Source organism: Neurospora crassa, linkage group V (genome assembly GCF_000182925.2).
Source record: "Neurospora crassa OR74A linkage group V, whole genome shotgun sequence".
In the NCBI taxonomy this organism is placed as follows: Eukaryota; Fungi; Ascomycota; class Sordariomycetes; order Sordariales; family Sordariaceae; genus Neurospora; species Neurospora crassa.
In genome coordinates this window covers 2,533,041-2,559,045 of record NC_026505.1, presented here as the reverse complement: position 1 = coordinate 2,559,045, position 26,005 = coordinate 2,533,041, and the positions used below count along the sequence as shown (strand labels likewise).

The window sequence follows — 26,005 nt, the reverse complement described above, 5'->3', positions numbered from 1 at the left end:
TGTCGACTTCATTCAGTTAGAGCAGCGCGCTTGCCTCATCATTGGGTATTCACTAGAGAATCGTACAGTCTATTGCCGCGACGTTAACTCTACTTGAAGCATCAAGTATATAGCAGAGTCGAAAAAAGTTGCTGCAGGTCTGGAATACGAATTGCCGAATTCCTACGATTTATGAGTCTCAAGCTCAGAGAAGACACTACACGGTTGCAACCGAAGCTTGTGTGACACTTTAGTCTACTTTTGTTTATTACCTAGCAAGACGGTGGGCCTCCCAATATCGAACATTGAAGACCATGCACTAAATCAAACTGTCACAGACAACGCCCAGGTGGATAAACTACCGGTGGTGTAGCACTGTTTCCTGAAAGCTGTACACTCAATGCCGAGTTGACCAAGATCGAACAGGGCCGCTAATTACGCTTGGAAAGATGAGCGGCTTGCACCTTCCACCTTTCCCAAAGTTCGTTCTGCAGCTCTGCATGGTGAAAAGTTTTCACGAGTCTGGATGTTCTTTCCACTTACGGCCATCCGGGGGTAGCCACTTTCAGGGAAAGCGTTTCATCTTTGACTACCTTATCACGGAAGGAGCTATCAGCTTCCAGTACAGCGAGATAGTACCTTCCAAGATAGGTAAGGGAACAATACACTTGTTGAACACTGACAAGAATAAGTGGAGATTTGAGCATGGAAGTCGGGTCGGGTACAGACAAGATGAATGTTGGAAAGTCGTTCCTGATGCCGTTTTGAGGCTACGTTTGTTCTTGTACGGTTTCCATGCAACGCTTGGAATTCATTTAACCTACATGACCAACTTAACCCCACTCAACTACCCAACTAAAACTCAATTCGAGACCCTCAAGGCCAGTTGCAACTCAGGTCTGGATAGTTAGTGGATTAGTGACATTTCTGGGTATAAAAAAGATCGTATGAGGCCTTGTATACGAAAACCGTACCAGAGCAAACGCAGTCAATCATATATGTGCAAAACTTTGCTGGTTTCATAACTGTTGACTCTGGGAGTTACAACCGAGTCACAGCTGACGTTTGGTCACTGTCTTGTCTCATGACTCTGAGAATTGTTGGTAACCGTTGAGTTAACGTAAATGATAGAGTCGTGACCGAACATGATCCACCTAGAAACCACGCTCTACATAGTAGTTACGAACATAGACAGTTGAAAATACAGTGACTTAAAGATCAGGTTTGCACCCCCTTGGACGTGAAGCTGTATGTTGGATGTCCCAGGGTCCTGTAACACGATCACTACGTACTTCCTCTGTGCCGTATTTTTCTTGATAACAGCTCTCCAGAGATATTTCAGTGACTCGCTTCCTTCATAATTGCCGTGTCACGTGTATATATATCTTGCTCTCGTCAATGCGCAACTAGAGCCTTAACTACACTAAGGCTCGAATATCAAAGTAAAACAATGCCATTAACTCACCCTACTGAAGAGTTTGCTTACACGTACCTACCTACATGTCAATCTACAGATGTTCAGACAAACCACTCAACGACAACTACATGACAATGCATGTAAAGAATTCAAGGCTAAGGCAGGGAAAAGGTTTAGCGAGTGTCTCCCAACGTAAATAGACTTCTTCCACTTACACGTAACTCCTGTCAGACGCCAACATGATCCCAAAGACTCTACTCGCTTACATGTCAGCGAGACTTCAGTAGACCTTGTTCTGACATCTATACTATATAATCGTCGAAGTGCCGCTCGACATGTTTGATATTAGAGTGTTTTGGTCGATTGTGCACTATATCAAGCAAGTCGTTGATACCTACCTACTGACCGATGCTACCTAGGATGTCGCTCAACCAGACAGCAATCGCAACCAGCAAGTCACCACGGACTCCGCCACTGCCCGGATTACATTGACAGTAAATATTGGTGATAGGAAACTACTCTTTGAAACATTCCAATAAAGTTGATGGATACAATGCTCTATTGTCCAGTATCAAATTGTAAATAATTCCTTAAACCGACAATATGCGCAAACCGCCGTGAAAATCGGCCGAGGAGTAGCTAGACTCTATACTACGTCGATGAGTGTAGGGATGGGGGATGCCGTACCTACCGCCGGCCGTTTGATCACCACTCGATGTTCAGCAGGGGTGTTCTTTCCATCGCACTTACCTCGGCTCTAAATGGTGTGTAGTGTAGTCCAAACATCTCAACGTCGAGTATAATAAAACAATCCTTGCGACTGAACCTGGTCGTAGGTACGTACCTCTGCTCCCAAGCATACCTACGGTATTCTCACTAGTGTACGCAGTATACTATGTTGTCCAAGACTTTAAAAGGTTACTCAGCTGGTACTCAACGCGACCTGTGGTATCACCGATCACGGATGGCCAATCGGTCATGGCCACGGCCATAGCTATTTCCATCACCTGGTCAAAGTCAAGTCAACCTTTAGCCAGTTACAACTAGTGTACAATTTTCATTTGCAGGCAGGTTAGAGCCAAGTACCTACCCAGTCTGCTAGCCCTCCCAATTCTGACCGACTGACCGGTCTCTTCTCAAGGTCTCGTTAGTAGGTCTTCTCCCACAGTCCCTCCCACCATCCCGTCCCTTTCCTCCATTTGCCATGTGACAATTTCTTCACCACCCCGGGCCACACACACCTTGTAGTTCCCCGATCACATATCTTGGCAGCAGCAGCAGCCCGGGACCGTGTCGGTGGGTTCGAGGTTGGCAAATTGAGAAGACAGGCGGCATGGGCGTGGGTAGGTAAGCGGGAATGTTTCCGCTTTCCATGCATATGCCTTTTAGGAGACTAAGGGGACGAAAATGTCTCAGTCGTCTTTTAAGTGGATGTGACAGCGGCGGCGGCACGCGAGTGGGATGGGAATGAATAGGAATGACCAGTCACTTTGGTCAGGAACACTAGTCTTCTTGCTAGTCTAGTCTGATCCGTGGCCTTGGATTTGGATTTGCTAGGCAAGCCACCACAAGGTAGGTAAGATTTACGGTAGGTAACAGCGTATGTAGTGTATGTACTGCGTAATGGTGAGACAAACGGAGGTCATGAAATTATCAAACGGTACATTTCCAGGTACGTATATGATCTCCGTGTCGATAAGGTGTGCGGCTCGCCGAGGCGACCGGGATCTGTCCTCTTTTTATTTTATTTTTTTATCTTATTTTTTTTCTTCCTGCTCCCCAAGTCACCTCCCCCACCCGTGCCTGACCAACGACGATGAACATGGATGAGTTAGATGACGGGATGTCACGGTAGCCTTGTTCAGAAGGTGTGTGGTTGAACAGAAGACGGGATGTAACCGAGGTTTACCGGGCTGTTGGGCCCTTATTGCGTGACTGAACGAAAAGATTGATCAGTTACACGACTTTAGTAAGCATGTCAGTTCGCTCAGCCAGCCTTTGCATCTTTCAAGGCTTTCGGTCTTCTATTTCGGTCATCGGGACTGCGGAAAGATCTTCTTGATGCTGTCGATGAGTTTTGATAGGTTGATCTGCTTGTCTCAGCGCAGCGGTTGTGGCTCTTCGACTGATGATCATTTCGAAACAAACATCCACTGAGATGCTACGGACTGAATGTTGACGTTGGTTGAGGGTGTTCCGTCACTTGCATGATGTACCATTGGTGCTAAGTTCCTTGGGAAATTCATTCAGCTTTGGAGTAGTGTACGTGTGTTTTTGCACATCTTCGGCGACACATCCATGATTGGGGTGACACGCGTTACGCTCGTAGATGGTACCGTACACTACTACCAGGTTAACAGTGTCACTCTTTCGCGAGCCAATTTCTTCCCACGCAAACAGGATCTTGATAATCCAGGCAAGGGTAGGGATACGATACAAGCTGAGATGGAAATACGGCATGAGATCGAGTAGCCGGTCTCACTCATCAGTGAATTGGATGCCTCTGAGCCGAATCATTGCACATTTGGACGGAATAGTTGGTGCAATAATCCCGCTTGCCAAGAATGACTGTCAACCACTCACCACCTCAGCGGGAGTACACTAAAGTAGTCTACTGTCAGCAACAGGAACCATCTGCAATCGGCATGTGGTAGTAGCCGAGGCACAGATTTGCAGGGAGTTATGCAGTTGGGTGGACATGATAGTAGAGCCTCAGTTTCCATTGCTTTTTCTGTCTCAGCCAGAGCAGAAGCAGATCCATTTTCAGCTCCAATGGCATGATTTAGATTTGTAGTTCCGATACGTACCTGTACAAGCAACTTTGCCGTCGTATACACTGTGGGGCCAAGCAGAGCACATGGCCTCCGCCGAGCACTCATCTCGTTTTGTGCAAGTGCTGACTGCAGGTACATAAGATCCAGGCCGGGCCGGTTATACATGGAATGTACACTATAGTGTACAGTCCTGCTGAACTGGTTGGCGGAAGCTGGATCTTGGGGACACGGGCGGACTGCGGATCCGGGGATTGGATCGCAGATCTACGCAGTTCATCCGTCAGCCACCCGCGCTTGTTTTGTCCAGAAGGGTAAGGTGTTTGATCAGCATGGCTGTGAATGCAGTTAATTGTGAGTGTCAGTGGATGATGAAATTGCCAAATGAGAATCGCAAGGCTCGTCGTGGTCTGGCACTTGTCTTGAATCCGATCCTACCTATAGTCCGAACTTAGGTACTCGGCGTTCAGTAGATGCAGTCGGCACTACAAGGGACAGCAGGGCGTGGGAGACTGGAAGTCAAGAAGCCAGCTGCCTGTCAGTCTCGCGACAGTCGGCAATGGAGCGGAAAACCAGCCGGCCGGTGGGAGGCAGTTGTTTTGCGCAGCGGTTTTTGCAGCCTCGGATTGTTGGTTGGCTGCCCAAAATCTGACCTGGAATGGAATCAACCGAGCTCGATTACGGTGTGTTGTGGGAGTCGTGAGGAGACGTGAAGGGTTGGCGGTAGAGAGATGACATTTTGCATGTTCCATAGCAAATCATTTGGCCTTCCGAGATTGACATTGTAAGCTAGTAACTCGACCTTTCCTCAATGATGCAGTGTCGAAAAGGGTAACCGGCGATCGAGGAGCGGCAGGCAGCAAGAGTAGAGGTCAGGTCGGTGATGGCACTGTTGCTTGTGCCTTCCTATTCAAGAAGCCATCGCCGGTGCTTGTCCGAGGGCACTACCCTACTCACGGTGAGTCTGCCGGGAGGGCCCGCGATCGTACCTGCCTACCTAATTTTTGTGGCTGCGTTGTCGTATTGGATCGTGTCGATGCAGGAATTGAGGAAATCGCTAGCCGCGCTCTTTCTGGCTGATGACATCGGTTGATAGGCTCTTCACTCACTTACGTGTCGGCCATTGATATTCGGCGACTATTGTGATAAAAGTCGTCAGGCATGGCGAAGCCGAATAATGTCGGCGTGAATCAAGAGGCGTTTCTTACAGCGGAAGCGGCCCTTCGATGCGTACGCGTTGGAGCAGAAGGAGGAGGGGGGCCTGAGGATCACGAAATTCCGCGTGTGATCAAGTGAGAACGCGAATGTAGTGTGCCACGCAGTCAATGATGCGAGGGCTCGCCCGGCGTTCTACGGTGCTGTTGCGGCGCAGGGGAACGACTTCCGCCCCAGGTCCCCGGATATGTATGCGCGCATCCATCGTCATAGGATCTCTCTGCTTTCGTTGTGAGCTTACGTTACAATGTGCCGTCGCATCGTCTTCTCTTTTTTCGGGCTCCTTCGCTCTGCAACCTCTCCATGTTCGTGAGCTCGATGCTTGATTGGCTGATTGCCAACATCCTTGGCCTCAACGCCGACTGGCAAAGGGCTCATCCAATGCCAGGGCAGGGGGTCCATTTTGAGGTTGCTGCCGTCCTAGGGTCAAAGTATGGTTGCCAGAAATAGGTCAAAATGCGTATGCCCTCATTCATTGAAATTTCTCAAGGTGGCTGTTGTGAGTGTCATTCGGTGACTGCCTAAGATCCGAGGCGGCCGTAAAAAGGGTCCTCAAAGCGAGGTGGCTGCGATATGTCGCCGATATAGCCGTAGAAGTCGCCGATTTGAGGACGCCCCAGGGCGTCAACATGACTGTCACGGTGTCCCGGTGCCGTGGTCCAGGCAGTGAGTATTCTATAGAGGTGCCGAAAGTTGACATAGAGGTAGTACAACTATGTATCTCTCCGGCTCGCTTTTGTGTCCTGTTGTTGCGAACGATCAATCTACTGACTCCTCTCCGCCCCGGGAGGATAGAAACTGAACATTCTCCACGAGACCCTTCGACCTAGGTAGCTCCGTTTTCTCTGCTGCGCGCCGTCAGCCATCTCCACCTGATCAAAGTACATACACCTCTGCCGGCATGTAATTTGTTCTCGCGCGGTACCACCACCATGCAATATTCATGGTATTGGATGTACTGCGTAAGTAAAGCGGCCATCTTTTGAAGGAAAATAAAGTTACCGCCACTACAAAAGTTCACCGCGCTAACCTTTCAAATGCCGGCAGAGGTGCACATCGGAGAGAGAGGTGGCATGTGTAGTGTACCTCTACCGTGACCCGACATTTGGTGGCTTGCAAGGTGTGTACGCAGTAGAGGTAGGCACCGTAATAACGTACACTTACATGCGACCGAGTTCCGCCTCAGCCTGCGACGGCGTGCCGCCAAACGCCGCTTTACCTGCCAGAAGCCTGGTCGAGATCTCGGCCGGCCCTTTTTTTTCCTCCTTGTGTTTTCCTTCTGTGGGTACGCAAAGCAGCCTTGCGGAATCACGATGGGGCCCATCGACTGGTGAACGATATGTACTGGGCATCGTGTATTTTTCCCCCCGGTCTGGTCCGCCTTCGGGATCCAGTGGTCAAGGGTCCAAAAGCCAAGTTCCCGTTCCGACTAACGAAACGAACTCCTCTGGGCTCCGTTCGTGTAAAATACGTGTACCGCGACCCCGTAGCTGCACGCCTCATACGTAGTGTACTGCTGCCCACCGTACACTAATAATCTACTGCATAGTAGACCGCATTGTTGGAAGTGGATGGTTGGGCTGAACTACCTACTTCAGTTTCTGCAGCCATCCGCTCGAGGTAGTACACAGCTTCGTCGTCGTTCTTCTTATTATTGATGTTGTTGCTGTAGCCGCCGCTCTGGTCCTCCCCATCGCCCTCCGTTTCCAGTCATCTCCTTGCTAGCTCTTCTGATCTCTTGATGCTGGTACAATGATACGGTGAATCGAGGATCGCAATTGGTGGTATGTGTGCGCTTTCCATCCGGGGGTGTGGTAAAGTGCGTAGCGGCGCTCTTGTAACTTTGGCGATCTTGGTCTATGTGATACAGTTGCGTGGGAACCTTGAGAAGTTGGCCGAAGGGTTTGGGGGATCGTGTTACGTCGGCTATCTGGTGCACATCGACATGCCCAATGCGACCGGCCGGCCGCCCGCCTGTCAGGAAGAGGATGGGCGGAGATGGGGGGGGTTTTGTCTAGCGTGGTGCGTTATGTGAGTGTGCGATGTCTTGCAGTAGTGGACGGATACCTAGTCTGGACCTGACCAGGGGCGCGTGTCAAATGGAAGCCGGGCAACTGTCGTCCATGTAGCTGTACATGGACGTTTTGCGTTCTGCAAACTAGTTGTCTTTTTAGCGTCTCTTTATAGGGGAGTGCCAGGGCTGCTAATGTCGAATTGCCGACACTGTTTTTGGCAGCGCAGTGTACTTCGCTTTTTACACTGCCATCCAACGGGCTTGACACGCACACCGACTCGGATAAAATGTCAACAAAGCAAACCTGCCATGTCAAGGTTAAGAACCAGGGTTACTGATTCAAAGAAAAAAAAAATGACATGATCGGGGTCAACGCAACATTGAATGATATCTGGGGTTTGACACACTGTGCTAGTCGCCATGTTCACTCTTTTCTTATCTCGCACCGCGCGGTCAAGGGTTTACCGCCATTAAGCTGGCACGAAAAAAAATGGTGAAAACCCCAAGTGCCAAGTTCGAAGGTGTATGTACATGTTAGTTCTTGGTACACTACACACCATTAGGTTCTTCAGCTGGGAGTGTATTTGTCGGAATAATCAACACCGACCCAACAGACTGGGTCAGCTAAGGCGGCCCTTGTCCGACCACCAACAAGCCCCTGAGCCCATGCTGCCCCATCATTGGATCGTGGCATCAGGGGGTGTTGCGTACCTAGGGAACTAAATTCTCTCGTGCTGATCGATCGTGAATAATGCTCTTTTCCCGTCCCACCAAGTTCCCACCGCGCTCACGAGGTAATCGGGGGAGATCCCCTTCGTTCGCTAGCTGGAAGACCAGGTACGAGCCCTGTATCGCCGGCTTTGATGATAAAAAGAAATGGTGAAAAAAAAAAAAAAAAATGGGTAGTGTGGGAAGGATGGAAGTGCTGCCAATCAGCCGCGAGGGGCGGTTAGTCCCAACTCTTTTCTTATTTCTATTGAACTTGCAACGTACTTTCCATAACAAATATATATAAAATAAATCATCGACGGGGGGGTATTGCCTAATAGCGCCAAACCCGCTAATTCGAGCTATGTACAACCTGCTCGGAGGAATGCAATGTCAAAGTAAATTGGCGTTGATGCTGGTCTGGTAACTTGGGGTTGAACCCAGGTGAGCTAGCTGTGCGGCTTGGTGTTTCGGCTGTCCTGATCCACAGAACTCGGCGTCCGACTAAGCTTCCACTCTCCTATGTTTGGCCTTAACCCAGCGATACGTTTCCCCAATAGCTCCATCCACCCAACCGCCGTGTCTCCTGTCTCCCACCCTACCGAATATGGGAGAAATGTGTCAAGGACCACCATACTCTCGGGTCTCTGGATGAGACATGCCTTCGATCATGTAAAGCCTCCGCCCCCCCGCATCCGTCATAGGTCATCACACAAAGTTCCTCATCCCTTCTCGCCCAAACTATGCCAACCATACATCAAGCTCGACACGGAGCTAGAGATACATGGGTCATTCCATCACGACCTCGAAAAGAGAAGCCAAGATAAGACAAGATTTCCCCAGGCATTCTCCGCAATCCGCCTCGCGAGAACCGTAGTATGCGCCCACATCATCCGAACCGTAAAATCTCCAATGACCTAGTGCAAAAGCAAGAAACCGCCCTATCCCTTGTTTTTTTTTCTTTTGAACGCCGGACCGAGTTGGGGAGAAACATGCCTTGATACGTAAGCCACACCAATTATACACACAACGTCCAGCCAACTCCGGGTCTTGGGACCAAAAGCAACTTCCCAACTCCTTGCGCTGGAGCACGAGACACTTGAAAAAGAAAAACCCAACACAGCAGGACAATTGGTAACGCCTGGTATCCAGAAGAGATAGCAATGCTTTCCAAGAAGAAAAAGCCATGTCGAGCCAAAATGTTCGCCTTCCAATGACCGGATTGGACGGAACGTGAATCACAAGTCATGACCTTCAGCGGCGCTGTGAATCAGGGGCGACACTGTCGTCCCCGGATGACTCCGTTGGTTCGTAGACGTTCAAGCACTCCGTCAGGACTATTCCCAAGGTTAGCAAGGATATTCCACTTTTCCAGTGTCTCGGCGGCGGCAGGTGTGACTTACTTTCAATGATTTGTTCCTCCCAGACGCCATATTGGTAGTCGACGAGACCATGGCGCTCAATTGAGTCGCACAATCTGATAAGCTCCTTCCCCATCTTTTTCAATCCTTCTGCCGAGATGACGCTCTGTGAGCGCTGTGGTTGTTGGCCAGATTCCGTCATTTCTTTCTGGCGCTGGAGCATACCCAACCAAGCATGATTGAAGTCGTTCCACAGCTTGATTCTGTCACCATGTAAACTCTGGTCGTCTGAGGTCAGTCCTACCAAGAATTTTACCGTTAGTATGCCTACCATTGCCTAACACCGGATACGCTGGAAGCTTCTCAGCTTACCTAGGTCTGCCACATGCGACAAGAGCCAGTCCGAGACACGGATGAGCGAGTCACTAGCCGTGGCCAGGACACCGTTCTGTATGTTTTGGAATATCTCCTTCAATGCTGTTTGATAAGACGCGTAAGCGTGATCCAGGGTTCCTCCCGCCGGATAATCGTCCTCCATCCTGACGTCGGAAGTTGAGGTAGCCTGCGCATTCATACCTCCCATACCAGTCATCCCACCAGACGAGTAACCTGGCATGCTAGATTGCCCATATACCTGTGCGCTGGAAGGTCCTGTTTGCGCCTGCAAAGCAGTTGCTGCCGCCGTGTTTGTTGGCTCGCTGGAGAAATACGGGGCAGTGACATCAGTTGCCATCATTTGCAGTGTGGCCGGTTGCCGTTGAGGGAACTGCTGGCTTGTGTCGTATACCGTGGTGCTCTGTGGCCCGGCGCCTTGGGGTACGTTATACATCAGAGCATTTGGATTGTAAGTGCTAGCGAAGCCTTGAGTTTGCCGTGTATCAGGCTGGCCATAGTCAGACGGTCCGTGGTGATAACTCATCGCGCCCTGAGGCATGGCGGTCGTGGGAAATCCCGCCGCCGAGGGCTCTTGATAATAACCGCTGTAGCCAGCCGAACCGCTCATTCCTCTGGCCGCTCCTGATGGCGAAGATGTAAGAGGTGCAGCCCGGTACCTATCCCCCTGCGCGCCAGCAAAAGACCTCCGCTGCTGCGTCGAGTCATGCAGCGACTGGTGGTAGCGCGGGTTGGGCGCGCCATGAATAGGCGGCTCGTTCTGCCTCCTCTGGCCCCTGTTGTCCTCCATCATGCCGAAAGCTCGTGTGGTTCAATCGAGCGCTTTGGACGGCGTGTTTACCAGGTATCCAGCTCACAGTGAAGCCGGGTCGTTTTAGGGGAGAGGTGAGGTGGTCGGCGCTTCGGCCACACAATAGTTGGCTTCGATAGGGCTTCAACGCCAAAGGTCCAGGCTTGGCTTTCGAGTTGGCTTGTCGAAGCGGACCGAAAATTACCAGGCGCAACAATTTTCGCAATCGCTCGGGGGCTGATAGATAGTGATCCCGGAGGTGTCGGAGGGATGTAACAGGATCTAAAACCCTCTGACACGGGTTTCTTGTGCTACCGGAGGATCAGCCCGAGGTTGGCCGTGGGGGCAGTCTCGATAGCAGCGTCTTTTAATCGCGCTACTTTCTTTGAAGGGCTGAATGAACTTTGCCCAAAGACAACGGCGGATGCGAAAAAGGCTTGAAAAGAGGATTTCGCTGTTGAATATGTTCTTCAGCGAGTGGCACCTCCCCGCAGGAAAGACTCGAGATTAGCGCTAAGGAGCGCGTGTGAACTCTGCGTACCGAAAGTGGGGATGGCGAATTCGGTCACGGTGAAGAGTTCTTGACGAATAGGCTTGTGAACTGTGCTGGTGAGAAGAGTGGGCAAAGTGGGTGGCTTGTCAGTTGAGCCAGAGATCAACTGGGAAGATCCCAGATGCCTTGGTGTCGAGGCGTTGGCCACGCCTCTGTCTGCGTTCAAACTGCCGCACCACAATCCTCAAAAAGACCGCGTCGAAGGAGCAGGCGGGCTGCAGGGTGATCCCGTACACCTGCCTCTCTGAGAGCTGAGACCTTTTCCTCTGATGTTAGCCCGGTTACGGTTACAAGTGGTAAAGCAAAACGGACGTTGTGAGGCGGTCGGGCCTGGACCGTGACAGAACGTGCTTCTCGGCCGTCCAAGAAGGATAGGAGCAGGCGGAAGCAGGGCTCTCGTTGACTGTGACAGCGCGCCGAGCGTGGGTTAGGTCTTGCTCGTACGAGACGCTAAGGAGCTTAACCACTGGCGACGGGCGAGACAGCTCGAGCGAGTTTGGGAAGTGGGACTCGATACGAAAAGACCGAGCACCACTTTGTTTTGACAGCTTTGACGGTTGAAGCACGGCACGGCCGGAGCTGATTTGCGGCCTGGTCGGGTTGAAATTTTCGAACGCAAACTCTTAAGAGACAAAGATGTCTCATGAGACTGCCGGGGTGGTGACAGAAAACCGTGCCAAAGTCAGGAACAGATGTTGTTGGTTGACTGAGGACAGATTGACGCTGTCCTGAAGGTGATGGCCGAGACTGATATACTGCCTGGCTACAGTTCAAGGCAAAGAAATTTCTTATTAGTCGTGATGAGTGAGTGAAGAGGAGAAGAAGCAGGAAAGTGATAAAAGCTCCACCTCAATCGAGGGCTTTGATGGTAGGTGGCCGGGCTACGTACCTGGGGGTGTCTGCGCCAGAGGTGGATGTTCGGCTCTTGGCTAAGACATACGGGAAAGAGAGAAACGGAAGTAAGGTAAAATACTGGTACGTAGTGTGATGTCGGGAGACGGCTGCAACCCCAGGTAGGGCCTGGGTAGGGCCCAGCTTTCTCAGGTAGGGCGGGGAGATCTGCAACAACCCCAAAGAGGCTTTAAAGAGGACCCCTTCGCGCCCAGTGCCGGATGAGTCTCCGACAGGGGAATCGTGATTGTGGATCTATGAAGACGGGAGGCTGAACCCCAGGCTGATGGGACGTGGCGTTCGACGAGCTCACCGTCTACGAGGAAAAGGGTACGTAGCCCTGAGGCCTGGTCTGCTGGCTTGGGAACGTGACGTCGCGATGGGTGTGCTAGGGGTCTTCCACTTGCTGGGGTGCGTTGAGGCCTTGGTGGATGCCCAGCGGTGCCGCTGAACGTAGTCACGAATCATTAGTCGTGAGGGTATTAGCCGTCGAGCTGATTTCTCCAGTTCCCACCCATGCTCGACCACACGGCCACTTGGATACCTGATATCAACGCTGGCGATAGCCTTGACGACGACGGCGAAGCCGTGGAGAGGAAGGGTAAAACTCCAGCAGGGCCGATTTACACTCCCGCCTGACAATCCTTCAACCGAGGATATTGCCAAAGGATGATGTTGCTGATGCTTAAGGGGACGCCGATAGCAATGTTGCTTGGAGAAAAACCCGGTGTTGGACTGTGAGTCGACAGCCGTATTTTCCTTCTCAGCTCCTATCTCATTTTCGTTTCATCTCACACACAAGTGTCAAGGTGGTGGCTAAGAAAGTCAATCAGAGCCACTCTATGTTTTGCTCAACACCACCAGCGCTGAGAGAGATTCTACCCAAAATCAATGATGATGATGGTGGTGGTGTTGTATCTCGGCCTAGGGCAGGTGGGTTGCGGAAGCCCGCTTCCGTTGCTCTCGGTTCCGTTCTTTTTTTTATTTTGATTTTTTCTTTTCCTTTACACCTCCTCGGCTGCCGTTTCCTTTTCTACGACACTTGACGGCTCGGAGCTTTCCTTGACTGTCGGGCATCAAAAAGGGGGCTAGCACACCGTTGACGTCGTCCGAAAATCTCACCCTGGCGGGATCGTGTTTACCAGTCACCTTGAGGCGGTGTCCTATCTTCGGCGGGCAGTGGAAGCTGGGCTTGGTAGGGATTTGAAGAATAAAATGACAGATAAAGGTTGAACGTGCAAGGGCCCGGTGGAACCGGTGGGATGAAATGCTGGCCTTGGTGTACCGCCAGAGGTAAGGATGTTGTACGTGGTTGGGCAGACCGACGAGCCTAGGGGAAGACATTGGAGCTGAGAGAGAGCCGTATCGGGTATGGTACCTCATAGCGCGAGATGAAGAAAACGGTATTGAAGAGGACACCCAAGAAGGCCTAGCACGTAGCCAAGAGACGACTGTACGTCTTCGGTTGTTCCGGTGAAGGAAACAATGTACAACAGTGCAAGTAAGGTCTGGGAGAAGCAAAGGTCGAAGCTAGGTAAGTTGTCTGAGGTTGGAAAACAAAATCATCACGTCCAGTTGACCGAGTGAGACATTAGGCAGGTTCGTTTGCGGTACATGGCAGGTACGCAGTGTCTGTCAAGGTCTGCAATGCGCCTGCCCAACGGGAAAACCCAAGCTCTGGATGCCCCAGTGCCAGATCTGGGAGAAGACAGCGTGGAATACTGTTCGAGCGGCAGGAATGAGTCCGGCAAGCAGGCAGAGGCACAGGGCACGGCAGGAAGGGGAGGTCGATCGCTGATCTCGCTGAACATGGATGCCCTGTATCGTATCCTGAGTGTCTGACCCAGTTGTGCCTAGCATAAACGGAGCCAAGTACTTAATCGGCATGCTGGACAACCACTGCATTGCTGTGGTTGCAGTACCAGAAAATCTGATCTGTCCATACACGACCCTGCCTAGTGTGCTAGTTAAGGTGTTATGTAAGGTAGGGTTGTGGTGCGGAATTGATGCGTGGCAGCTGTCACTTTGATCGGAATTAACCAGACGAACCATACCATTTTGTCGGCGAGCTGGGTGTTCCAGGCCACCGACAAGCTTCACGACACGAAGAGGGATCCAGGAAAGACAGGGAACCTACGCGTTCACCTGTACCTGTAAGGTACTCTGTGATTTGCATGCTGTTCCCTGAAACTTTGGCTACCCGGCCATCCCGTCACAGCTTCCCAGCACTGCGTATTGCCATGTAATGATCAAACGAACTGATCACCCTTGAGCGGTTCGAGCCGTTTGGCTCGACCTGATTCGTTCGTAGATGACCCTCATCCTGCCAATTGGTTTCTGGTTCGGCGACCTGACTCCGTGTGGTACCCGTTGTCCGTTATCCGCCGCCATCGTCGTTGCTTCCGGGTTGTGCCCGGACAGAAAAAGGTATATCCAGGTATTGAGGACCTATCCCCAGGTACACTAGTCATGCGTAGCGTGAACTAACGAACGGACGCCTCTAGCACCATGCATCTCCTGCGTCACGCCTTGCAGGACATGACTGCCATTGCCTGCCTATTTCTCCTGCGGCCAGTAAGGTCGGGCTGGTGGCGCGAGCTCGTGTGCAGGTACGCGGGGGGCCTTGTGCTTCGTTAATGTTCGCTCCCGCAACACTCCGCCTTCTGTTTGATTCTTGAGACAACCTCATCATGTCCCTTGGTACCTTGTTGGCCATGCTTGGCTCGGCGTCATGCTACAGGTTCCCGGGCCCCAGGTTGGAACCAGAAAGAATGGTTATGTTTCAGTCTCAGCCGCCACTGATCTGAAAAAGCAATTTGTTTTGGGCTGACAAGGATCGCGAATCAGAAACAGCACAGTGGCTCCGGGTGAAAGGTCGATGCCGTTCGGGCCTCATTATTGGCCATCAACGCTACTCCAAGGTGAAGAGGGAGGACAAGGCCCAAGGACTTCCGATTCGGCTCCAGCTGGTCGGCAACCGCCCGGCACTCACCGAGGCAGCAGGAGCACAGAAGAAACCAAGAGGCGGCGGCGGCGGGGGCGGTGGTGGTGGTGGTGGTGGTGGTGGTGGTGAGTGGTGATGATGGCGATGGTGGTAACTGGAAATACGGACCAATATCGATTTCATGGAGTTAACAGTGATGGCCATTCTGCCATTCAATACTCCAGCCCACGGTACTTCCGAGCCTGACTTCTCCCACTAACAGCCAATCCTGTGGTAAACGACCTTCGATCCAGACGGGACTTGCCCAGATCCCGCTCGCTCTGTAGCCACTGACCGAACGTTTGGATAGGAAAATTTGTTCAATGACGAGCTTTGATACCAGGCATGATTACCTGCAGCAGCAGCAGCAGCAACGGCATCGACGGCGGCGTCAACGAAACGGCAGTACAGATGATGGACTACCTCTATGATTTTTGGTATGGGATGATCCTCCGGCGGCCTGGAAGCTCCACTTTGGCGGTGGACAGCGGTGGACAGCTTTGGGTGTATCTGGGGCGCCAGAGAGGGCAGGCAGAGAGGCAGGTAGGAAGAGGTACCGGTACCGCGCTTGCTGCAGGCTGGTAGCAGGTACTGCTGGCGTATCTGTTTTCACAAAAGGATTCCTGCGCGTCAAGATGGGGGATCCATGTCGTCGAGTTAAGAGTATCGCGAGGCAGGGGGGGGGGGGGCCGTCCGCTCGGCTTCCACTCGCGTCGAAGAATGTCGTCAAACGGAGGCTGCTGCGAGGCTAATCCCTGTCAAAAACTTGTGGTGAGTTGCGTTCTCGTTGCGTTGCTCTGGAGAAGGCTCCTTCGTTCGACCGCTCCAGAATTCGACGCAAGGGCAAATCAGACGCGGTGCCTGTCGTTTTCCTTGGGACCGTCCCCTGGGGCCTGTCTGGGACCGCTAGCCGGAAAGCTCGTACCGGTACCTCAATGCTAGCTGAGGTTTGCGTGCTCCATCGAGCTTGCGCACATGGCGGCGGGGTTACGGCGCTGCGCCCATGGATTAGCCGGACAACTGCACTGTACCGATACCTGTTTTCTCGTTGGTTTCTGTGCGGACCGTGCACTGTATACGCCAAACTCGAACGAAGTCGTCGACGTGGTGTCGCGATCAGGTCGATCATCTTTGCAACATGATTGGCTGAAAGCCCAAAAGCCGAGCGATTTACTCCTATTTTCATTCGATCCTTTCACTTTCTTCCCTGCCTGATCAAGCTCAGTAAGAGATTTCCGTTGCTGCCCTGGCGTCGATGACCTCGAATCCGCAATCAATGACACGGACATTCGAGATTTTTTGAATCTTGGTCTTCAGAGGTTATCTCCTTGTTTTTCGATTGCTGGTCGCCGACCGACGCGTACATTCTGCAACAGGCCTGCAATTCAACTTTCGTCTGCTGCGCAATTGGCTTCGTCGTGTCTTGGGTGCATGCGAAGAGATTTAAGGGGTCGGTCAGGTTCGGCCGTTGAGAAACGAAGCTCCGGCGCACAGCTTTGACTTCATGTGAAATCGGATCCATTGGCTGCCCGGGCTTGTTCATCTACACACACACCTCTACTATAGTTTACCTGCCCATAGGTCGGCCTATATCGCCGCCCGAAATCACGTCGACTTCATCGCCGCCGCCGAGTCCTGCCAGAAGCCATCCGATCTGGCAACCCCAGACATCCTCTGTTGGTCGCCATGTTGTGTTTCGCTCCAGCTTCGCTTGATTTGTTATGTTTCCGTTGTTCCCGATGTCTTCTTCGCAGTTGCTGTCGGTGGACTCGAAATGCCTAGCTTTTTGCCTCTGTGGATGACTGGGCTACGGTCACGCGCTCAATGCGGTCGGATTTCCATCACAACGCCAGCTGACTACTCTCTGTCTCGGTCCTAGGTCCTAACTGCCTATACGGCTTGCAGCGTGCGTTGCTGGCATGCCGACAAGCCTGCGTGAATGACAACCTACACTAATCCTCAAAACACATCCAGGTGCGCAGATCCTGGGTCGCAACTCAACTCTTCGGAGAAAGTAAGCGAATGTCAGAATCTCTCTTTTGTGTTGCCAAATTACACGGGGGGAAGCTCCGGTTGGCAACTACTCGATAGCTGGACCGGGCTCTAGACAATTGAGTTTTACTGAACACCTACGGATTCGAATTTGGATTTCACAGGCATGGCAAACGAAATACCGTTCCGATTGTGCTTATGGTACAAGTCAGTACGAACGCCATTGCCAATCGAACAGAGCGGCCAAATTCAAATCATGAACCGATCAACTTCTCCAACTTCACAACTGTTTGGAAATTCGGACAGTTACACGTATCTGCCACGCCGCTGACCTCTACGAGAAGGCATCACCAAATTCCCTCCGTTCCTTCTTCACTGAGTCAATTCCTTTGACAATCATGATGTTTCCGCTCACATTAACTAGTTGTGACCTGTCGCAATCGAGCCACTACGTTTCCACTCACAAGACGAATTGTTGGCTAGTACCTAGAGGTAGTTATCAGCTCGAACGATAAATAATCCGTCTATGCAGTAGTGTAGGTCCATCGTCGTGACAGCATCCACTTACGTTTCCTTGGGTCATTACAATGGTCATGCACTCCATTTAGCAGCAGTTCAAGCGCTTACACTCGCATAATCTAAAGATATACGGCGTAACACCAGCCCATCGATGCATCGTTTGGTTTTCCCCCTCCCGGGACCGAGGCTAATAAGTCAACTGTCTGACTTGACTGAATCCACGATACATATGTACCCACAAAGTCGCTGCAAAATACTTGGTCGCACGGGCCACCCCCGGCCTTGAGGCCAAGATCGGACATGAGTTGAAGTTACTAAATCGATATACCAATTCCTAAATCTCTCATATCGAGGTGCTAGTTACTAGTCTCGAGCATTCAAGAGCATCAAACGTCAAATTCAAATTCGAAATCCAGCTGTTTCCCGAACATGGGAGATTGGTAGCGAACGCGCGCACGAGACCGGACTTTATCCTACAGGACAGCGGCCATTCGCATAACGGATCACAAAACAGCCCTCATTTCCTCCGTTACCCAAGCCTTGGGTTACGCGTCTAAACTCCTAAAAGCATTTTGGCATTCCCTTCTAAACAGTATCATGAATGACTCCAGCAATTCGTGATTTCTTCGCACTTTTCATCCTTTACCTTGCGGCGTAGCGGGGTCACCAAAGACGTAGTTGTATGTAAGGTACGTCTTCGGTGTGGGTAGAGGTAGCGTAGATTTATCAGCCCACACAATGGGTTGATCAGGATTGTCACTGAGCATGTCATCAAAACACACTGAAGCGATCCTGACTATTGCATGTATGAGGAGAAACAACAACTCCTGGGTTGTATGCTCTCAATGACAGTTAGACAAGAAACAGATTGTCCACTTAAAAATGTCATTGGAAAAGACGAAACCCATAAAATGTCACATCCGACTTCGAAACAGCTTCTAGAAGCATATTTGTCCTTGACAACAACCTGATAGACCACCACAGCCAAGTGTGTGTGTGTGTGTGTGTCTGTGGACCGGTTGTTGACGACTTCATCCTCAACCTCTCCAGTCATATTGCAGAAATATTGTGCAGCTTCCATAAAACCATCGTTATGTATCGACACCATCAAGTAGTGATTTCAGACGAGACGGGACCGCATAGGTCTCATCAGCTGCCAGAAGTCTCCCAATGCGTTCATCTGGCACCAATCACATCCACAAATTGGGTGATTTTGCCATGACAATCCAGGTCAAAGGGAGCATACTCTCGACCACCTCATACTACATAGGTCACTTATATACGAACGCGAACGTGAGCACTGCAGTGTATGGACCTCTGACTACCTATTCCGACCTCATTACGGGCCAAGCATAATGGGAATGGTGGGACTTGGGACAATAATAAAGCATGACAAATGGTTACCAAACACCATCTTATATAGGATCCTTACAGTCCCCCAGGGCCCTCGGGCGAGGATGCTGAACACGGATTGCACTCTGCCGCCACGGGAACGGAATCTGAAGTTCAGAAAACGCGGTTCTGACAGCGCGGCTAACCCACGTGTGCCCTGCAGTGCGTATCGTTCCCACCTAATCTGTGAGATGGGAGTTGTTCGGCATGCCTCTTACACATTGGATGTAACCCCCGGATGGTTCATGACTTGTAGTCGCACGAATCAGTCAACCCATCACAAGCAAAACCCATGTCAAAGTTGCAGTGATGCCGGTTGAAGAGGCCGGGCGTCGAATCGGTTTGCATACCTTTTTTTTCCATGGCAAAAAGAACCGTTGTAACCCCCCCAGCACACACATAGATTGTATTATACACACACAACAAGGTCGTGCCGGCCCCCCCCTAACACGGTTTGTTGAACCCCTCCTGTACAAGTACACGCGTGCTTGCCTGAGATCGACCTGTGCTGAACTTGGTAGGCCCAGGCGAGGCCACAAGCGAGACGGACACTCACATGCATATCCACATATAGAGTACGCACATGAGAGAAAATGCTTCCCAGAAAGAAAGGAGCTGTGATGCTGCGCTGGTGGGGAAAAAAAGCATCGCTCCATTTGACTGGTCGTTCGTGCATAAACCGAAACTGAGGCAGCATATTCACAATGCCCCCCCAAAAAACGAAACCCATCCAATAATACCGCAAACTGTAGCAGGAGGGCGATTATCTCTTGACCCAGGTAGGCATCTTTCTGGCCTTGACATGGCCGTGTTTCTTTCTTTCGACCTTCCTCGGGTCGCGTGTGACACATCCGGCTACAGTAAAAGAAAGAGGGACTTGTTAGCAAAGGTGCATCATCCCTACCTACCATACCGCGAAAGCCTGTATGGCGAGGCACAATCATAGAAAACCAAAACATGTGTAATGTAGTGCGAAGCTTACCCCTTCTTAACGCCGGCTTCAGAGCAGGCTCATGAGCCAGCAAGGCCTTTGCGATAGCCAGCGTAATGGCCTCCGCCTGACCCGTGGTACCACCACCCTCCACCTTGACCCAGACGTTGTACTTGTCAATGCGATTTGTTGCGCGCAAAGCCCAAACAGCGCTCTCGCGATCGTGAACCCGCCCAAAGTACTCGGCCAAGGTCTTCCCGTTGACCAGAACCTCGCCGGTACCCTCCACCACGAAGGCCCGAGCACTCGAGGCCTTTCTCTTGCCGACTCCACAAGCGCGGCCAAACTGGTCAATCGGGATCGGCTTGGCGACATTTGTAAAGGGTTGTACGTTGCGCCTGAAGCTGTCGAGCACATCCTTGATCTCTTGTGGCTTAAGGTCGGGGTGGATCGAGTTGAGCCGTTTGACGAGAGCCAGACACCTTGCGAACTCGGATGCCTTGACCTGCTCGCCGAGCTCTTTCCTGATATCCTCGAGCGTCTTCCAGGCCACGCGCTCGACGGCGGTCGCGGGGATGACAGGAAGGTCTTCGTACTCCTCCATGAGCTTTTCTAGGGAAAGATAGTTGTCGTAGAACCGGGGCGTCCGGGTGAAGTACGAGGGCGACACGGGGACGGCACGGGCATAGGGATGGAGTTTGAAGTTGTCTATGCTGAGCGCAGGGGCGGCGATGAATTGGCCATCTACGTTCGGGTTGTGGTCGTGGGCGTGGGTGGACAGGGACCTCGAGCTGATGCGCAAAGCGCCGAATTGCTGGTCAAGCGACTGCCATTGCGCCGACTTGGAACAGCCCTGGCGGGAGCTCCGAAGAGCACTGGTAATGCTGTGTCTAAGAGATGCCATCATTCATAAGCGGCTGTTCACCTCTCGTACATTATCGGGCCCCGAGGGCTACTGGATCGGGAGAGGAGTGGGATTGGGGTTCGGGTCGAGGTGTGGTCGGCTCGCCGATGGGTATCTTTGGGGCTGTCGGGGGCGAGGGCAGGTCCAGCGCGGGCAGTGGTCAATCAGGTCCGGACTCCGGGTCCCGTCTGCGCGTCGTGGGCCGTCCCGCGGCGGAACAATTCGCAAGAGGATTTTTCCACCCGGCAAGCGGAAAATGGGAGCTCGGACCACCCATGCTTCCCACTCAAGCACCGCACTCACTGGACCCGACCTCACCTGGGCTCCCGTCACCTTCCCCTCCACGCATGCGGCCCCGACAGGGGGACCATTCCGCCCGGCAGGCAGATAAGACAAGATGCCCGGCAATCAAGCGGCACCGTTTTCCATGGGCTGGAAGCCTGGCAGCCATCAAGGCATGGCACGAGGGAACTGAAAGCACAGACAGCGGAAGTGTGAATCACTGGCCGAAAGCATACCTCGCTAGGTACCATCAATGGAATCCCATCTGGGCAGCCTTCCACAGCCGCCAACGGGCCGGCGGGCGGTTAAGGTACTGAGCTCTCTCATGCATTCTGTCGAGTTCCAGCGCTGTGAGGTTCTGATGTGAGGGGAAGCAACCCAGCCGCCAAAACGGGATGCAGGCTCAGCAGCCAGGCAATTTCCCCGCCACTGCCGTGGCCGCGCGCATGCCCCACCACAGATAAAATTTCCTCTGTGTCTTCCCATCCACATCATCCATCGCACAGATCCCTTTTTATTTGCTTCCCCGTCACCCCTCTTCTTCCCAAACCCATCTTTCCTCATCATTGATCAAATTATCAAAGATGGCCTTCGGAAAGCTTTACACCTACGAGGTAAGATGAGCAGAATTCAGAGATTGCGGCGCTCGTCTTGACACGGCGGGCGCCTGCGGACGAGCGCCGACATTCTAACAGATTCTGCTCACTAGGCGAACCCCCGCTCCACGGCCATCTTGGCTGTCGCGAAGGCCAACAACCTCGACCTCGAGGTTATCAAGGTCGACCTTGAGGCTGCCATCGAGGAGTACAAGAAGGTCAACCCTCTCGGCAAGGTCCCCACCTTCGTTGGTGCCGACGGCTACACTCTCTTCGAGTGCATCGCCATCGCCATCTATGGTACGTTGACAGAATATGTTGGGCGTCAAGCAAGACTGCCCTGCCCCGCACTTTGAAACACGCATCAACTTTGCGCCAGATACCCTCTGATGTGCTAGCGCACAACCCCTTGCCCCTTCGACCTGATGACCGAGACATTTTTCAAACAGTTATCCCTATCTGAAATACGGTGTTGACTTGGTTCTAACTTCTGACTGTCGAACTCACTCTTTGTCCTCCTGCAATTGCCACGTATCTTGATTGGACAGTCATGGCTAACGGACAACAGTCGCTTCCCAGAACGAGAAGACCACTCTCCTCGGCAAGACCAAGCAGGAGTAAGTTTATGATCGAGCATCCAAACCTGTGCAATCACTTGCTAACGCGTGGTTCAGCTATGCCTCCATCCTGAAGTGGCTCTCTTTCTTCAACACCGAGGTCCTTCCCCCTCTTGCTGGCTGGTACCGCCCTCTCCTTGGCAAGGCTCCCTACAACAAGAAGGCTGTTGAGGACGCTCAGGCTACTGCCCTCAAGGCCATCTCTGTCGCCGAGGCCCACCTCAAGAACAACACCTTCCTCGTTGGCGAGCGCATCACCCTTGCCGATCTCTTCGCCACTGGCATCATTGCCCGCGGCTTCGAGTTCTTCTTCGACAAGGCCTGGCGCGAGCAGTACCCCAACGTCACCCGTTGGTACACCACTGTCTACAACCAGCCCATCTACTCGGCCGTTGCTCCTCCCTTCGCTCTCCTTGATACCCCCAAGTTGACCAACGTCGCCCCCAAGAAGGCTGAGGCCCCCAAGCCCGCCGCCCCTAAGCCCGCTGCTGCTCCCGCCGCTGCCGCTGAGGAGCCCGCTGAGGCCCCCAAGCCCAAGCACCCCCTTGAGGCCCTTCCCCGTGCCTCTTTCCCCCTCGACGAGTGGAAGCGCCAGTACTCCAACGTTGACACCCCCGAGGCCCTCAAGTGGTTCTGGGAGAACGTTCCCTTCACTGAGTACTCCATCTGGAAGGTCAACTACAAGTACAACGATGAGCTCACCCTCACCTTCATGTCCAACAACCTGATTGGTGGCTTCAACAACCGTCTTGAGGCTTCTCGCAAGTACCTCTTCGGCTGCGCCTCCGTCTATGGCACCAACAACGACTCCGTCATTCAGGGTGCCTTCGTCATCCGTGGCGATGACTGGAAGCCCGTCTTCGACGTTGCTCCCGACTATGAGAGCTACGAGTTCACCAAGCTCGACCCCCAGAACCCTGAGGATCGCGCTTTCGTCGAGGCTGAGTGGTCCTGGGACAAGCCCGCCCTTGTCAACGGCAAGGAGTACCCCCACGCCTCCGGCAAGGTCTTCAAATAAACGATACCACGAACAAATTAATTTAAGGAAGGAGGTTATACCAACAGGAGTTTACTAGACTACGGGATTTTATGATGACTTGATGAACAAATATTGATGGGTTTCGAAGGACAAGCCGTTTTTGCCCCTTTTTCTCATGAGCTCATGTGTATCGCTCGCTGATGGATAGTCGTCGCCGATGAATGAGTCTTTAGTAGATGCTAGTAACCTGTCGAAATCTCCGATAAAAGTTGTTTTCATGGCCAATTGCTATTCCATTCCCGTAAATGCATAATAAAGTGTGGTGAACCATGCATGTTCCATGAAAGTTATCCTCATTTCGAAGTCGTATTCGCTGTAACCAGTCTAGTCTACCGGGTATGATCATGTCCAACCGAGAACTCCCATCTCATTATTTCCTATGCTCTATCCTGAACATTCCTATTGAGCCGCAGCTGGAGTAGAAGCGAGAGCAACACCCTCGTGTCCGGTTACGGCCCCGCTGCTATCCTCGCTGATGTTGAATGGCTTCACCCTGATATAAGTGCTGATATCCGCCTGGTGGGCTAGAATGTTAAGATATTCACGCACCATCGGCAGCACCTCCGGCTTCTCGTTCAAATCCCCCACAAATTCCGGCAGCGTAATGCAGTTATACGGCTCGCTCCTCGCCTTCTCCGCACTGTCGTCAATCAGCACCGTATTGCCCTGATTCCACGGCTCTCCCTCCGGGTTTGACGCCGCCACCGTCGGGTCCTCCCACAGCATCGTCAACCGCTTGTAGCACTGCACCCGCGTGTTAAAGTCCGCCTGCGTCAGCCCGAACTTGTCCCGTGCCCAGATCGCCACCACTTTGCCCAGCTGCTCCTCCGTCAACAGCTGCTGGCACATCATCTCCACGTTCTGCGGCCGGGCGCTGGACCAAATCACCACCTTGAACGTGTCGATGCAGTATTTCAAAAAGTCCCTGGCAAAGGGCCGCTCGACGAATTTGGAGGGCCGCTTGCGGCTGGGCCGGTGCAAGAGCGTGCCGTTCAGGTCGATCACCACCAGAATCGGACGCGGCTGGGGGACCTCTCGAGCGAGGAAGGAGGCCCGGATCTTGTAGGCGTGGCTGGGCTCGGGGATGCCGCCGGAGGCGCGCGAGGGAGGCACGATGGGGTCCCTGCCTTCTCGCGGGGTGCCTCCTCCTTGCGGCGGGATGAAAGAGGATGATGCGGGCATCATCATGGTGGTGGTGGTTCGTTGGGCTTGGGCTTGGGCTAAGGCTTCGCGGGCTGCTGCTTCGCGGGCTTTGGCCTTCTTGTTGAGCTTGGGCGGATGAGAGGGCCTGGAGGTGGGCGGTATTTGCTGTTGCTGGCTATGGTGGTTGTTGATGTTATTGTTGTTGTTATTGTTGTACTGTCCTCGTCTTCCTCCTCGTGAGTAAGGTCCAGGACTCCTGGGGCGATAAAAGTCTGGGTGTGTGTTGTTGGTGTAGGTGTTGTTGTTGTTGCTATTGCTGTATTGTCTTACTCGTGAGTAGGGTCCGGGACTCCTGGAGCGATAGCAACCAGCGGGCTGAGGGACCTGAGGCCTGTTGTTGTTGTTGTTGTTGTTGTTGTTGGTGTTGGTATGGTAACTTCGTGTTCCTGCTCCCGAGTAGAACGGCGGCAGAGGTTGTTGCCAATGCGGTATGGTCGTTCCTGGGGCGAAGGTGTTGAGATGAGTAGGAGGGATGAAGCCATAGCCCATATTTGGGGGCGGCGCATATCCCATGCCATATTGCTCTTGCCGAGGATAGTGCTGTTGGTTTTGGTATTGGTATTGTTGTTGTTGTTGCTGCTGCTGAACAAACTCCCCCTGCCATATTGGCGGGTAACCCGGCTGGTAGCCGAAGTGATTGTGATCCATTTGGTCCACTGTTTGCTGTATTTGTGCCTTAAGACCGTCTTGAGGCTGTTGTTGTTGTCGTTGTAGTTTGTCCTGCTGCTGACCCAGCCTTTGACACCTTCTTTGCTCCTGCGTTTCGTTTCCGTTTTTGCTGCCCCTTTGACCCTTTCCAGCGGAAGCCACTCTGCCCTGTTCTCCAGCCGCCTGGTGAGACGGTTCTGAGGGGCCTGGTAATGTCTCGTTTGATTGTGCGGTTCCCTTCTTAGCCAGGTGTTGTACGCCAAACACAGAGCACAGTTTATCCGCCTCAAAACTGTCTTCAGCCGTATGAATGCACCTCGTCGAAGGTTGGTTGGCCAAGAACGGTTTGTATGTGTTGAAATATTTATTGCGAGGCAAGTAAGGCAATAATGGTGTAGTTGGCAATAGTTGCCAGTCCTTTGTGAGACGAAAGCGACCTGGTGTGTTGAATATTCGTAATCTGTTCATCATCATCCTTGAGATAAAAAGACGAGGCCGGTGCAAAAAGGTGCCGCTACGGACCACTTGGCTCCAAGGTGCTTGAAGTCGGCCCGGCTCGCATTCAGCTGTAGGCCACAGCTGTTGAGGAAGATGTGCGGTAATAAATATCCAATAAGCCGTGTTCCTGGACCTCCAAACAACTCAGTGAATGAGATGTCACACTTTTATCAAGAAGTGATGTTGTACGCCTGTTTGCGGCCTCTGTGCTTTTCAGGGGACGGGCAAAATATCGGTTAGGAATCTAGCCAATCATACATTGAGAAAACCCGTCAAAGCGGGGCAATGTTGCTTCACTCGCAGGCGGCA

General features: G+C 52.3%; 7 protein-coding genes across 7 annotated transcripts; 3 read left to right on the top strand and 4 right to left on the bottom strand.

Annotated features, from left to right (window-relative positions):
- Positions 1 to 5,903: 5,903 nt before the first annotated feature.
- NCU03831 (hypothetical protein) lies at positions 5,904 to 6,734 on the bottom strand (the record flags this gene model as incomplete). Its single annotated transcript, XM_956127.1, has 2 exons — positions 5,904 to 6,057; positions 6,547 to 6,734. 2 exons carry the CDS (start codon positions 6,732 to 6,734, stop codon positions 5,904 to 5,906), a joined length of 342 nt encoding a protein of 113 aa, XP_961220.1.
- A 1,616-nt stretch (positions 6,735 to 8,350) lies between these two features.
- NCU03830 (hypothetical protein) lies at positions 8,351 to 12,006 on the bottom strand. The gene is made up of 4 exons (XM_956126.2): positions 11,514 to 12,006; positions 9,838 to 11,452; positions 9,508 to 9,765; positions 8,351 to 9,441 (listed from the first exon to the last, which is right to left on the bottom strand). Exons 2-4 carry the CDS (start codon positions 10,649 to 10,651, stop codon positions 9,359 to 9,361), a joined length of 1,155 nt encoding a protein of 384 aa, XP_961219.2. The 5' UTR covers positions 10,652 to 11,452; positions 11,514 to 12,006; the 3' UTR covers positions 8,351 to 9,358.
- Positions 12,007 to 13,577: 1,571 nt separating this feature from the next.
- On the top strand, positions 13,578 to 13,934 carry NCU03829 (hypothetical protein; the record flags this gene model as incomplete). The annotated part of the gene is made up of 2 exons (XM_956125.1): positions 13,578 to 13,626; positions 13,789 to 13,934. The coding sequence occupies 2 exons, from the start codon at positions 13,578 to 13,580 to the stop codon at positions 13,932 to 13,934; spliced, it is 195 nt and encodes a 64-aa protein (XP_961218.1).
- Positions 13,935 to 14,600: 666 nt separating this feature from the next.
- On the top strand, positions 14,601 to 16,217 carry NCU03828 (hypothetical protein; the record flags this gene model as incomplete). The annotated part of the gene is made up of 4 exons (XM_956124.1): positions 14,601 to 14,701; positions 14,905 to 15,161; positions 15,419 to 15,618; positions 15,852 to 16,217. 4 exons carry the CDS (start codon positions 14,601 to 14,603, stop codon positions 16,215 to 16,217), a joined length of 924 nt encoding a protein of 307 aa, XP_961217.1.
- A 2,661-nt stretch (positions 16,218 to 18,878) lies between these two features.
- NCU03827 (mitochondrial 37S ribosomal protein MRPS9) lies at positions 18,879 to 21,448 on the bottom strand. Its single transcript, XM_956123.2, has 2 exons — positions 19,961 to 21,448; positions 18,879 to 19,833 (listed from the first exon to the last, which is right to left on the bottom strand). The coding sequence occupies exons 1-2, from the start codon at positions 20,814 to 20,816 to the stop codon at positions 19,742 to 19,744; spliced, it is 948 nt and encodes a 315-aa protein (XP_961216.2). The 5' UTR covers positions 20,817 to 21,448; the 3' UTR covers positions 18,879 to 19,741.
- NCU03826 (elongation factor 1 gamma domain-containing protein) lies at positions 21,099 to 23,575 on the top strand. The gene is made up of 4 exons (XM_956122.3): positions 21,099 to 21,709; positions 21,805 to 21,991; positions 22,260 to 22,308; positions 22,366 to 23,575. The coding sequence occupies exons 1-4, from the start codon at positions 21,680 to 21,682 to the stop codon at positions 23,324 to 23,326; spliced, it is 1,227 nt and encodes a 408-aa protein (XP_961215.1). The 5' UTR covers positions 21,099 to 21,679; the 3' UTR covers positions 23,327 to 23,575.
- NCU03825 (hypothetical protein) lies at positions 23,489 to 25,879 on the bottom strand. The gene has a single exon (XM_956121.2). It carries the CDS (start codon positions 25,670 to 25,672, stop codon positions 23,747 to 23,749), a length of 1,926 nt encoding a protein of 641 aa, XP_961214.1. The 5' UTR covers positions 25,673 to 25,879; the 3' UTR covers positions 23,489 to 23,746.
- Between the last annotated feature and the right edge of the window lie 126 nt (positions 25,880 to 26,005).

Bases quoted from the DNA above. Each gene is read 5' to 3' on its own strand.
- NCU03830 (XM_956126.2), bottom strand. From the start codon at position 10,651: ATGATGGAGGACAACAGGGGCCAGAGGAGGCAGAACGAGCCGCCTATT. The intron at 9,766-9,837 runs GTAAGCTGAGAA...AATTCTTGGTAG, and splicing joins GTCGCATGTGGCAGACCTAG to GACTGACCTCAGACGACCAG. The intron at 9,442-9,507 runs GTAAGTCACACC...CCTTGGGAATAG, and splicing joins GGAGGAACAAATCATTGAAA to TCCTGACGGAGTGCTTGAAC.
- NCU03827 (XM_956123.2), bottom strand. From the start codon at position 20,816: ATGATGGCATCTCTTAGACACAGCATTACCAGTGCTCTTCGGAGCTCC. The intron at 19,834-19,960 runs GTAAGCTTCGCA...CTTTTACTGTAG, and splicing joins GAAGCCGGCGTTAAGAAGGG to CCGGATGTGTCACACGCGAC.
- NCU03826 (XM_956122.3), top strand. From the start codon at position 21,680: ATGGCCTTCGGAAAGCTTTACACCTACGAG. The intron at 21,992-22,259 runs GTACGTTGACAG...AACGGACAACAG, and splicing joins CATCGCCATCGCCATCTATG to TCGCTTCCCAGAACGAGAAG. The intron at 22,309-22,365 runs GTAAGTTTATGA...CGCGTGGTTCAG, and splicing joins CTCGGCAAGACCAAGCAGGA to CTATGCCTCCATCCTGAAGT.
- NCU03825 (XM_956121.2), bottom strand. From the start codon at position 25,672: ATGATGATGAACAGATTACGAATATTCAACACACCAGGTCGCTTTCGT.